Source organism: Gordionus sp. m RMFG-2023, chromosome 3 (assembly GCF_954871325.1).
Source record: "Gordionus sp. m RMFG-2023 chromosome 3, tfGorSpeb1-WG-v2, whole genome shotgun sequence".
NCBI classification, from domain to species: Eukaryota; Metazoa; Nematomorpha; class Gordioida; order Chordodea; family Parachordodidae; genus Gordionus; species Gordionus sp. m RMFG-2023.
Genome location: NC_088777.1, coordinates 46,542,902 through 46,555,850, shown reverse-complemented (window position 1 = coordinate 46,555,850; position 12,949 = coordinate 46,542,902). Strand labels below are relative to the sequence as shown.

At 25.2% G+C, this 12,949-nt stretch overlaps 1 protein-coding gene across 1 annotated transcript in view; it reads right to left on the bottom strand.

Annotated features, from left to right (window-relative positions):
* Positions 1–7,776: 7,776 nt before the first annotated feature.
* Positions 7,777–12,949, bottom strand: part of LOC135925638 (integrator complex subunit 11-like) — a 28,574-nt gene continuing 23,401 nt past the window's right edge. Inside the window, exons 17-19 of the mRNA XM_065461017.1 lie at positions 9,198–9,414; positions 8,939–8,969; positions 7,777–7,899 (exon numbers count right to left, since the gene is read on the bottom strand). Of these exons, the coding sequence (XP_065317089.1) occupies positions 7,799–7,899; positions 8,939–8,969; positions 9,198–9,414 (349 nt within the window). The 3' untranslated portion in view covers positions 7,777–7,798. The remainder of the gene's footprint in view (positions 7,900–8,938; positions 8,970–9,197; positions 9,415–12,949) is intronic.

The window sequence follows — 12,949 nt, the reverse complement described above, 5'->3', positions numbered from 1 at the left end:
TTTAATTTTGAACATATGGGGGGAAAATTTATTGTTGAATTTCAATTTTGGTAGATTATTTTATGCTAAATAAAATTATTTTGTCAAGTAATTTCAATTTCAAGATAAAATTTAACTAAAGTTTTTAACAGCTCATTATCCCAGCCACCTCTCAGAATTTTTTTATAAAGATAAAAAAAAGGTAAGGGCCTATCATTTAGACATAATTTTTAAATTAACATTATTTCATAACTATTCATTAAATTAAAATATGATGGTATTAATGTTAAATTTGTTCAATTTTAGCCATATAAAGAGTGATAACTCCTAAACCCTATTTTATCCCATTCTAGGATTTTGCACAAATATAAAGCAGTGTGATATCTATCTATAGAAAAAAACAGAGTTGTTAAACGCTATTTTAAAATCGCTATTTGTCAAAAAAGTAGCACTTTAAGCTACTTTTTAAAAAAAATTTTAGAAACAAATGAAACAAATTTTTTTTTTTTTTTTCTTATAATGTAAATATATAATAAATAATATATAAAAATCAACATTTATAAGTATAAAAATATAGTTAGTTTAGATTATAAAAATAAGCAATATAAATAAATATTTATTTAATTTGTTGCATTTTAATAATAATATCATTTCAATATTATCATCCCCAAGTCTAGAGCGACGATCAGAAAGTATAAGCTTTGCTTTACTAAATAATCTCTCGACACTAGCACTTGAGGGCAAGGAAGCTCTAAAAATATTTAATCAGATCAATTTATAAATATAAATAAGTTTTTACCTTCTGTTATGTGTCCAACTATCTGCCGGTGTACATACATAAGATATATCTGATAACTCTACTATTAGAGCATCTTTCATCACTTTGAAGTTGTCGGCTATTTTATTCATAAGTGTCTGGCGACATAAAACTGTTGTGCCAGGGGATAAAGTTTTAATCATCATAGTAAATGATGGATTATCAACCAAGGACAATGACTGAACTGTGTCAATAATAAAATCAACAATTACTTTATCAGCCAATTTTTGTGAAATATTGGCATGTTTATTATCAGTTAATTTGGTTTGGATAGTATTTGTCTTTTTGAATGAAGATTCTCTTATACCAATTTTTTTTATATGTTTCTCTATTTCCTTATAGCAATTGGCGTGAACAGTCTAATAAAATAAATAATATTATAATGTAAAATAACAATTTACCATTAGGTGTTTCTTCAGGTTATAGCTGTTGTAAATTTTAGATTAGTTAAATTTGTACTTTATATTTAATTTGCATAAAGAATTCTTTGGGATTTATTATTATAACGCGTGATAAAAATATTATATTTGAATAGTTATGAATATTAGTTGTAAAGAAGATTGAAAAAAAAGTATAAAAAGGCCAATTTTTACCATACAAGATGATCTTTTAATAATTATTAACATTTTGTATTTTATTTTATTTTTTTTTATTAATCTTTTTTATTATTTTTACTTTTATAATTTTGTTAATTTGATAATGTTATAATTTTGAATAAAGGATAAAATTATGATTTTACGAACTTAATTTTAATTTTAATCTTTAATTTTTAATTTTAATTTATATTAATTTATTTTTATTATGTTTTTATCTTATTATTTAATAAAGATTTAGTATCATTTTAGTTCTAACTTTTCTTATTTGACGAATATTATAGAAAGGTATATATAATTGAGGATATTAGTCTGATTTAGTATCATTTTAGTTCTAACCTTTCTTTATTTGACAACAGTTTTAATCACTCAATCCTTAGAAAAACATCTGGATGTTACATTGGTACTGGAGAGCGGAGGGACCGGCCCTTTACAATAATTCAGTCTAATTAACTCTGAAAGGAGATTCTAAATAAAGGGGGAAGGGGATGTATGAAATGACGATCGACACAAAGACAAAGAATTAGGTCAATGAAACATGGTGTCAATATCAATGGTCGTAATTCGAAAAAGAATAGAATTAGTCGTTTAATTAAAAGGAATTCGTCACAAGAGATAGTTATACGTACAAGTGATCGATGTAGCTAAAAGAAATTCGTTATAAATTTTTATTAAAGATATACGGTTAACTGTTATTTAAGTTGATAATATTTAGCAAAATATCAGGTTGTTGATTAACCAAAATCTTCATAAAGAGAAACGGCTTTTCGTCATTAGGAAATTTATGCCGCAATCGAGCTCAATTAGAGATTGGATTTTTTTATTTTGGATCAAAAGATACAAGAAATCATTATCGTATAAGAGATCTTAAGACAACGTGGATATCTGGACAAGCGACTAGGTAGAACAAGTGGTCAAGACGTTATGCTACAATCGTTAATCGTTGACCAATATAGCCAATTATTACCGAGACTTTAGTCTAAGATACGAAAATCGACAATCATAGGAACAAGAATTCGTGAAAACAATCGTTTATCGCAGACCAATCAATTGTTTATCGAGATAAAGAGCTAATCGTGGATTACAAGATAATGATAGAAAACAAGCTACGATAAATTGTAAAAAAATTAAGACAGATTAGCAAAAAAACAAGAGATGAAAAAGAAACTAGATGTCATCGATAATCGTTCGTCAATCGTGGATAGTGGATGACAGGCGTATATCAAGTTCGTCAGTGGCCTACAGAGATAAAAAACTGATCGTTGCACAGGGTGACAAGCGACGACAGAAGATAGAATTCAAAAAATTCAAGCAACAATCGGATACAAACGGTCGTTCGAAACTAAGAATACTAGACAAGAGTCAGCCTTCGTTAGAACTTAGAAGGCAACAAAGATTAAGAAGAATAAGTCGAGATCGAAAGAAGATTGATTATTCGCGGAATGTTGGGTCTAATTTAAGTAGGGAGGTGTTGTAAATTTTAGATTAGTTAAATTTGTACTTTATATTTAATTTGCATAAAGAATTCTTTTGGATTTATTATTATAACGCGTGATAAAAATATTATATTTGAATAGTTATGAATATTAGTTATAAAGAAGATTGAAAAAAAAGTATAAAAAGGCCAATTTTTACCATACAAGATGATCTTTTTATAATTATTAACTTTTTATATTTGATTTTATTATTTTTACTTTTATAATTTTGTTAATTTGATAATGTTATAATTTTGAATAAAGGATAAAATTATGATTTTACGAACTTAATTTTTTTAATCTTTAATTTTAATTTATATTAATTTATTTTTTTATCTTATTATTTAATAAAGATTTAGTATCATTTTAGTTCTAACTTTTTTTATTTGACGAATATTATAGAAAGGTATATATAATTGAGGATATTAGTCTGATTTAGTATCATTTTAGTAGTAACCTTTCTTTATTTGACAACGGTTCTAAATCATTCAATCCTTCTAAATTCTTCAAGATGTTGCATTTAGCTACTCGATTGATTTGATGATATATTTTTTTTACATTTTAAGCACAGGAATTTGAATCCAGATTTTGTTTTAATATTTATTTTAAAAAATTTTTCAAATCTAGGGAATGGGAAATCGTTATTAGAGCTATTAACTACATTTTCTACCATTGAATCTTCCATGTCTGAATCACTTTCAAGGATTTGGATATCCATGGGCGATGCCATTTTTGATTATTAACACAGATTGAAAATATAAATTAAAAATATATTTAAATTTCAAAATTAAATAATAAAAATTATAATTAATTATATCATATTTAAATTTTCATGTTTATACTTACATTCATTATATTTTTTAAAAGTAGCGCACTACTTCGCTACTTTAACAACTCTGGAAAAAAATACCTTTTTTTTCTATGGTCATTTCCGGTTTTCGATATTAATATAATGTTCATCATATTTGTTTTTATGAATCGACTTTTTTTTGTTAATTTGATATGGAATTCACCATATATATATATATATATACCTATTCCTATTACATAATTGAAGTGATATTTATTTTTTTAAAAACTAAAAAATTGAAAATATGATTGATTTTCAAATAAATTATAATATTAAGTTTAATAAAAAATTCAAATTATGACAACTTAATCATGAATAGACTAGATGAAATTCTAATTTTTACATAGACTTTTTGAACAAAAAAGATTATAAGGATTTTACTATACAAAAAAATGACTCATCAATGTCTATATACTTTTAAAATAGTAATCTGTATAAAATTTCTAATTTTGAAATTTATTTTTTGTATATAAAATAAACACATAGTTAAATAAAGGGTTTATACTAAATAAAATTGTTAAATTGTATTTTTTTAGCAAGAATTACATATTTTATTGCAATTTTATTTTTTTAAAATAGTTATTTACATTCAATTTTTAATATACATAATCTGTATAACAATTTATATATTTTGAAATTTATTTCTTTAGTATATTATTAAAATAAATACATAGTTAAATAAATAAAGCTTCAATAATAAATAAAATCTCTAGCAAAATATTGTTATATGTCAAAAATTTAATTAAAATAATTATTGTTTTATGATATTATTAAAATAAATACATAGTTAAATAAATAAAGTTAATAATAAATAAAATCTCTGCAAAATATTGTTATATGCAACAAATTTAATCTAAAATAATTATTTTTAACGAGTTGATCATAAAATTGGAAGGTTTGGGGGAGGCAAATTTTTTTTACATCGAATAGATTGAATTAATATACAATTTACTAAACATTGATAACATTTTCAAAATAATGCTTTCAGTCGCTTATTAATTATAAATTTGGCAAAAATTTTAATTCTAATATTTTTTAATATTTATGCTGGTCTGGGTATAATACACAAAATTTTGGCAAATTTTGATAAGGGGTTTGGGGCGAAGCCCCAAAACTTTTTTCAAACCCCCCCCCCCCCCCATGGATCAATCCTGGCTACGCCACTGCCTGATTATAAATTTTGTTGAGATCAAGCCATTTAAAATTCATATCTAAAAGTCCCAAATCAATATAAACACCTTGATGAAGTTTGTTGTTGACTTTAACAATTCAACTTAATTCCCTGATAATAATTTAGTCCAAAGGCATATCATACACATATTATAATAAAAGCCTATTTGAACTAGAGCTTTAAAATTTTATACATAAATTATATAAAATATAATTAATCATTTCATAAATTTTAAATTGAAATCATTAGCAATTTGATATGAATTTTTCAATCATTGTTCCCATAAGTTTTATTCATGCAGCCAAAGAAAATAGAATATGCATTGAGGTAAAACTTAATTTATTTATGCTTTTCACAATGATGAATTAACCTTTATTGTCATAATATTGATTCATAGATGATTATCAAATATTAATAGTTTTATTAAGTAGAAAAGTAGACTAATTTCCACATTGTGTTTATCACTCTTTCAAAAATAAATATTATATTTCTTATGTAGTAAATTGGAATGGTTAAAAAAATACATTATTTAGATCTAAAATTTGGTAGTTGCAATGAAAATTTTAATTTAATATTTTTGAAATGGTTTGCAATACATATTATCCTACCTGATAGTGTTAAGTATTAAATTTATTTCTAGAAAAATTTTACTAGTTAAGTAGATTAAAATTCATATATATGTGATCAAATGGAAATCAATGATTTTTCAACTTTATATTCTTTTATTGAAGGTGACATCTAAATTTTATTATTATTTTAAGACATGTACACCTTTGCCCTACAGAATTTTTGTCAATAAATTTTGTGAATTCATTAATTTATATGAAAAATCTATATAAAAATGAATACAAGTTTTTCAAATTTAAAATTGCCTTCAGTAAACAATTTAAAATGAAAAGGTTCCAAATCAACACTTACTAATATACTTAATAATAAAAAATATAGACGTCTAATTGAAATCAAAACTTTATTAATATAAAATGTGAATAAATTATATATTAGCAGTAGTCTCTTGTGAACGTAATCGAGCATGTTCATTAGTGACTTTAATGGCTAGTTGCTGGGCTCTTTCAACAATTAATTTACGTTTTGGAGCTGAAACTGAATGTGCAATTTCAGCACAAAATCTTTTATTATGCATCATCAATACTTCTAACTCCTAATATTATAAAAATATATAAAATGTAATTAATAAATTACTCTTGTATTATGAACTAGAACTTTTCGAAAACCATTCGGCAATATATGTTTAGTCTTTTTATCACTTCCATATCCAATCTTTGGCATAAGTTTCTGACCCTTAAATCGCCTACGTACAGGATTATCAATACCTTTTGGTCTACGCCAGTTTGGCTTAAGAATTAGATATAGGACATATATATATATATGGACTTTACTTTAACTCTTTTAAAACGATCACATTGATGTCTAGTAAATTTATTCTTCTTCTTTTTAATCAATTTATATTTCTTTAACGGGCGAAGAGTCATTTTCACCGATTTGACGAGAAGTGGATAAATCTAATTTATTCCTCTAGTTATAGATAATTAATTTAATTTTGAATATTTGCTGGAATTTAAACGATATAAATTATTTAAATAATTTTGGAGCTAAATATAAATTTACACCAAGTTATATAAATATATTTACTGCTTAAAATTATTTGATTAAATATATAATTTTTAAACTTATCTTTAATTTATTTTAAATTAAAATATTTCTTTGTATGTTAACTAAAGCATGATTAAATATTGTACATTTTATAATTATTAAATATATTAAATTCTTAATATGCGTTATGTATATTAAGTGTTTAAAAATATATTAGGTTAAATATAAATTTAAATTAAAACACACATTTATTTATATTCACTATTGAATTATAAAAAAATATAAGTATAACATCTAAACATAAAAATGAACTGAGAAAAAAAATATTGGAAAAAGGTACATATCATCCTATTGAAGAGTGAAGGCATAATCGGACCGCAGACTAAGGTAAAATTATTTATTGGGGTCCTCTGAGATCTGTTTCTTTTTTTTCGTATGATTTTAATGAAATTGAGAGTTCCACTATCAAACATGTTTAGGGAATTGGTAACGATTAGTATGAACACAGAGTTGGTGATGCCAGCGTATTCGTTTTTTTAAAGAATTTCTACTTTTCCAATGGCAGAAAATGAGAAGTTGGACTTTGCTGCATCGACACAGGTATATTCCCAAGTAAGCGGAAGACCATTAGTCCAGGGAATGAAAGATATATCATCAGGGCGTGGAGTTTTTGTTTAAGAGACCCACGATTCGAGGGTGGATGGAATATTAAATTTTTTAAGGGAAGTAATCTTAATAGATTAATGAGGTTGTCATCCACGGGAGAACCTATAATATCTATTTCATAGAATATTTCAATGGGTCGAGAATCCTGTCACTCCCGTGGAGTCGGCGCCAATAAAATTTAGTAAACATTTAAAACCTGTCATCATTGTAGTTGATTATTTTATTTTCCACTCTTATAAACAGCATACTTTTTATTGGCCTTTGTTTTAATGTTTAATATGATTAGACCTACGCGCCGAAGTCTCAATCGGTGAAACGGTTTTTTAAATATTGTTTATTGGCAGCCTTAATCGGCTCGCTGTATCAGTTTCCGCATAAGGCGGCGTCGATGGTCTTGACGTATTTTAGAAATGAATTTTATTTCATAATAGTTATTTTCTCATTGATTTAGGCACTCTTAGTTTTAACATTGTTAATATAGTTTATTTCTCAAATCAATTCCTGTCCCATCTCATAAAAATTGCATTTTCCATTCTCCGAAATAGTCATATGAATTTCCATTTCAATCACGTCATATTTTTTCGATTTTTATTTAAGTTTTTTTTTACCCATTAATAGATTCAACCTTCACCATAATCAAAGCCCCATAACTAAGAGTCGGCTCCTCAAGTTCGCCCTTGAAAATCCGGATGGAATGATCGTGATCGAACCTTCACCCAACTCATTGCTCAGGGAATCTGCCATTCAAAAATATTTTGAACAATGGATATTAGCGACACTTCTTAATCAGAGATTTCTAAATCTTATATTACATTTAATAGTATTAGATAATTGCAATTTTTAATTTGACATTTGAAACTTATAGAACATGATAAAAGTGCAGAGAATGAAAATCAAGTTGAAGATAAGGGGCACACATCCATTCCATATATAGCGAAAATAGGTAAACAAAATATTAATTAAGAAATATAAATAAATTAGAAATTAAATTATAATTGAGTGAATAAAATGTAAAAGATACTGGTAGCAGGTATAAGTACACCTAGATAAATTAACAAATTTAGAAAGTATTTGTTGTCTTTTTTTCAAAATTAGTGCATCCAAATGAATATTATAACACTAGCAGCCGAAAGCAGGGATGCCATATTTTACTCGGCCAACATATTAAACCAGCCTAAGATTAGTTACTTAACCTTGAGTTATCTAGATGGTCATTACAAACGTTACAGAGAGAACAAATTATCCAAAAATTATGATATGCGATGATATGTTAATTTAAACCATTACCTCTCTTATCAAAATACTGGTATTTGATTAAATCGCAATTTAAATCAATAATGCAGCAGGCTTATAAGGTATTTCGTCAAACGGTCCTAGCTATGATAATTTTTATTTAAATATTAAGGTCCCACCTTGCGAAAATTTTCATAGTAATTGCCCAGGTTCTGGATCGAGGGAAAATTTAACTAAATATGCTTTAACGTGTCATCCATTATGTCACATTGGATTCCGTATCAACTAAATCAAAATATAAGAAAAGAAATCCTAGTAGAACCATTAAAACATTTGTGAACCAGTTAATTTAATTTAATAAATGTATATTATCGATTTATCATCATTACTTTAAAATCAATAAATACCGTTCGGTATTCAAATTTAATAAATACGCTATTTAATTAGGGGGAGAAAGATATAAAAAAAATAAGTCATCATTCATTTTTATTACACTACACATAATGTTATTACATATTTATGTCGAATATATATTTTGCAAACATTTCAATATTTTCATTCCACGTATTTCGTCCTAAATTAATAGAATAAAAAAAAATATTAGTGTTTGCTATTATGTCAAAATAATCATAAATTAATCATGAAAACCGTTAAATACATTGAAAAAAAAGTGATGGTATTATTAAAATAAATTTTTTAAAAAAAAGAATAATTTGTAGAATAATATTTTCTCAAATTTTTTTTAAGAAGTGACCAATATCGAAATGCTTAATTCCGATATAATAATTTAAAATATTGTAACTTTATTATCCCAAGAAAGCGTTAAATTGAGCGAAAAGCCGTGAGTAGTTAGAATTTGATCAGGATTAAGAATGATAAAATCTTCGGAAAGTATTCGAATAGACGAGGAGGGTATTTTGATATCGAATCTACATGACTGGCTTTGAGTATCCCCATTACTTTTTAATCTTTTATGATGAGATTTAATTTGAGGAGACTGGGCAACAGTTTTTGATTCTCTGTTTATAATAAATAGTATATAAAAATTATTTTTAACAAGGTAAATTAATAATTGGAATAATTACGGTATAATTATATTATTATGGACTAACTATTTATATATGAAAGGAAACCCTTCTAGAAATATAAATTTAAGAAGAATGTTAACTCGAAATTGTCTATCAAAAAAAAATTTCGAATAAAATTAGTCTAGAGTTTTTATCGTTTGATTATAATACTCGGTTCTGCCATATCTTTTTAAAAATAATTTTAAACTTGTGTTGTAGGGATTTTAAGGATAGAGTTAAGTATTTATTTAAGTAATAAAATAATAGTTATATATTTCGGTAAAAGATAATTGTATATAAAAAAACATTTGACAACAAGAAAATATAATACATTAAATCAATTAAGTATATATTATTATTTAACCACAAAAAGGTTAATATATAACTTTTCCATTAAGATAACTAGCCGCAATATAAAATAAAAACAGAAAATATAAAATTATAAATAAAAGATCAGTAAAATATAAATCTTATAATAATTTGTTGTAACACATTTCCGTGTGTGAAACATTCTTATATGGTTAAATAACGTAATTATTGTAAAAAATATTTATATATAATTTTTTTTTTAAATTATAATAAAAGTTTAAAAATTGAATAACGTCAAAGTTATGAACATTTTTCAATATGTGGAAAGTTCGAATACAGTTTTTTTTTGTTTAGGACAGGTTTAAGGGGGAAAATGAGAATTTTAAAAAATATTCCATAAAAAAAAAATTATAAGGTTTTTATAATAACTGTTTTTTTTAAAAAAATACATTATAATTTTATTTTAAAATCTAAAGTATTATTTCAATGTTTTAATTTTACTTTTAGTTATCTAAAGAATATCAGGATATGAAATTATAAGTTATGGGTTTCAGTTCATTCTTATTTGTTTATATTTCTTTTATTATCAATTTGAAACACCAAAATAAAAAAAACCATTTATTAATTATTTATTCTACTTATATAAAATATTATACAATACAAATCAATTATAAATTCAATCATCTTAAGGAATGCATCGAATTCCATTTTCAATGAATTTTGTGGTGTGAGAATAAAAATTTAAAAAATTATATGTAAAATAACTGCTCAAAATACTAGTAACAATAGCAATAACTTCTATTAGGTTAATTGGTTTAGGAGAATATGATAGGATTTAATTGCTGCTAGGGTGGTTAAAATATGATATTTGGATAATTTTCACTAATTATCATTGCTCGATGAATAGAAGCATTATCTATTATAAGCAATGAATTCGCTGGTAAAATTGTATATAATTCATCGAGGTATATTTTGAATTTTATGGCAGTGAAAGTCCCATCTATAATTGTGACATTTATTCACTTATTCCTATTGTGCATAAGTCTGATATATTTTTCCCTATGGAGAGATAACTTAACAGATGGCCTTTTTCCCAAGGCCCACATAGTGCGAAATAATATGCGTATTAAACCCTGTCTCGTCCAAGATGAATATATTGGGCTGATCATCAATTGGTTTGCTCAGCCATATTTTAGTCAGTTTCATTTTTCATCATTCCAATTATACCATTTTTTTCGGCAAACGAATAAAAATTTGGTTTCTCGTGAATATTTGAATATTGACATCGGTTTGTAATGTCAGTTAGACATCTAAGATAATTTGATGGGATAGGTGAATAACTTTGGTCCATTTGTTAATTCAGATAACCCCCCGAGAGAATATGAAGTTTCATTAGATGTATCAAAAAATATGTAAATAAAGTTAGTAAATAATCGAATATTATATTAACAAACCTGAAATTGGAGATTCAAATGATAGTAAAATTTAACATTTAAAGTAAAGATAATTACCCATGATCTAAATCAATCCATTGATTCAGTTTATCGTTTCAAACGGGAAACTTCCCTGAATATTATGACGACCCTTTATCTGATTATATAATAAAACAACGAGGTCGAAAAAAAAGACAACACAGAACTTCAATCGAATATAGCTGATGGTAATAATAACGGCTATACCATCAAAAATATAATAGAACACTTACCGCCACATCTAGCTAGTCGTCTATATCAAAACATATATGAGTTGGAGCCAGAAAGGGGTTGGAAAAGAATCCGATAGGGGAAACGCTGATGTAATTCAAATTCGTAAGGAATATTGTGACAAGATGTATTTCATCTAAAAATGTATTCTTCCTGCACGAGATAGGGTTTAATATCCATATTATTTCGCACTATGGGTGAGCACCCATGGGAAAAAGGCCATCTGTTAAGTTACCTCCTTCCAAAGAAAATAATATATCAGTCCTATGCACAATAGGAATAAGTGGATTGAAAAATGCCACAATTATAGATGGGGCTTTCACTGCCATAAAATTCAAAATATATCTCAATGAAATTACCATTGAATTCATTGCTTATAATGAATAATGCTCCTATTTATCGAGCAAGGATAATTAGTGAAAATATTCCAAATATATTTTTACCACCCTATTAGCCACAATTAAATCCGATCGAAATTTTTTCGGAGTTCTTAAAAATCTATACCGATCAAAAGTACCCCAAACCAATTAAACGAATAGAAATTATTACTACTGTTAAGCGTATTTTGAGAAGTTATTTTACATGTAATTTTTCAAATTTTTATTCCCACACCACAAAATTCATTGAAATTGGAATTCGATGCATTCCTTAATAGATCGAATTTTTGTATTGTATAATATTTTATTTACATAGAATAAATAAATAATAAATAGCTTTTTTTTTTATTTTGGTGACTCAAATATCATAAAAGAAATCTAAACAAAATGAATTGAAAACACTAAATTCGAATTTTCATTCATATTTATTTAGAAATCATTCTAATTTCATATCCGGATTTCCAATCTTTAGATAACTAAAAGTAAAATTAAAACATTAAAATAATACTTTAGATTTTTTAAAAAAAATTATAATTACTTTTTTTAAAAAAGTAATTGTAAAACTCTTAGAAAATTTTTTTTATGGAATTTTTTTTTAAAATTCTCATTTTCCCACTTAAACTTGTGTGTTAAACATAAAAAAAACTCTATTTTTCACATTTTGAAAAATTTTCATAACTTTGATGTTAGTCTTCATTAACGTTTTAAAACTTTTATTATCAATAATTTTTTTTTTTTAAATTTATATCAAAATTTTTTTACAATAATTACGGAAAGTTATTCAACCATATAAGAATGTATTTTCACATTATGGAAATGTGTTACAACAAATCGTATTATTACTGCATATAAAATAAAGAAATAATTGATGAAGTAAGCAAGTTCATTATTTTATTAATTTTTTAATTGTTAACATCATATTTAAATTAATAATCCTTGAGTTTTAAGGTAAAGTAATACTAGAGGTTGATAGCTAAGTAATTTTGCTATATTTTTATCCGTTTTATCTCAGCATAGGTGATGTTGTTGGCCCAAAATAAACAACTATTTATAATCTTGGGGAAAGGTTAAATTAACAACACTATACTTTATGGATTA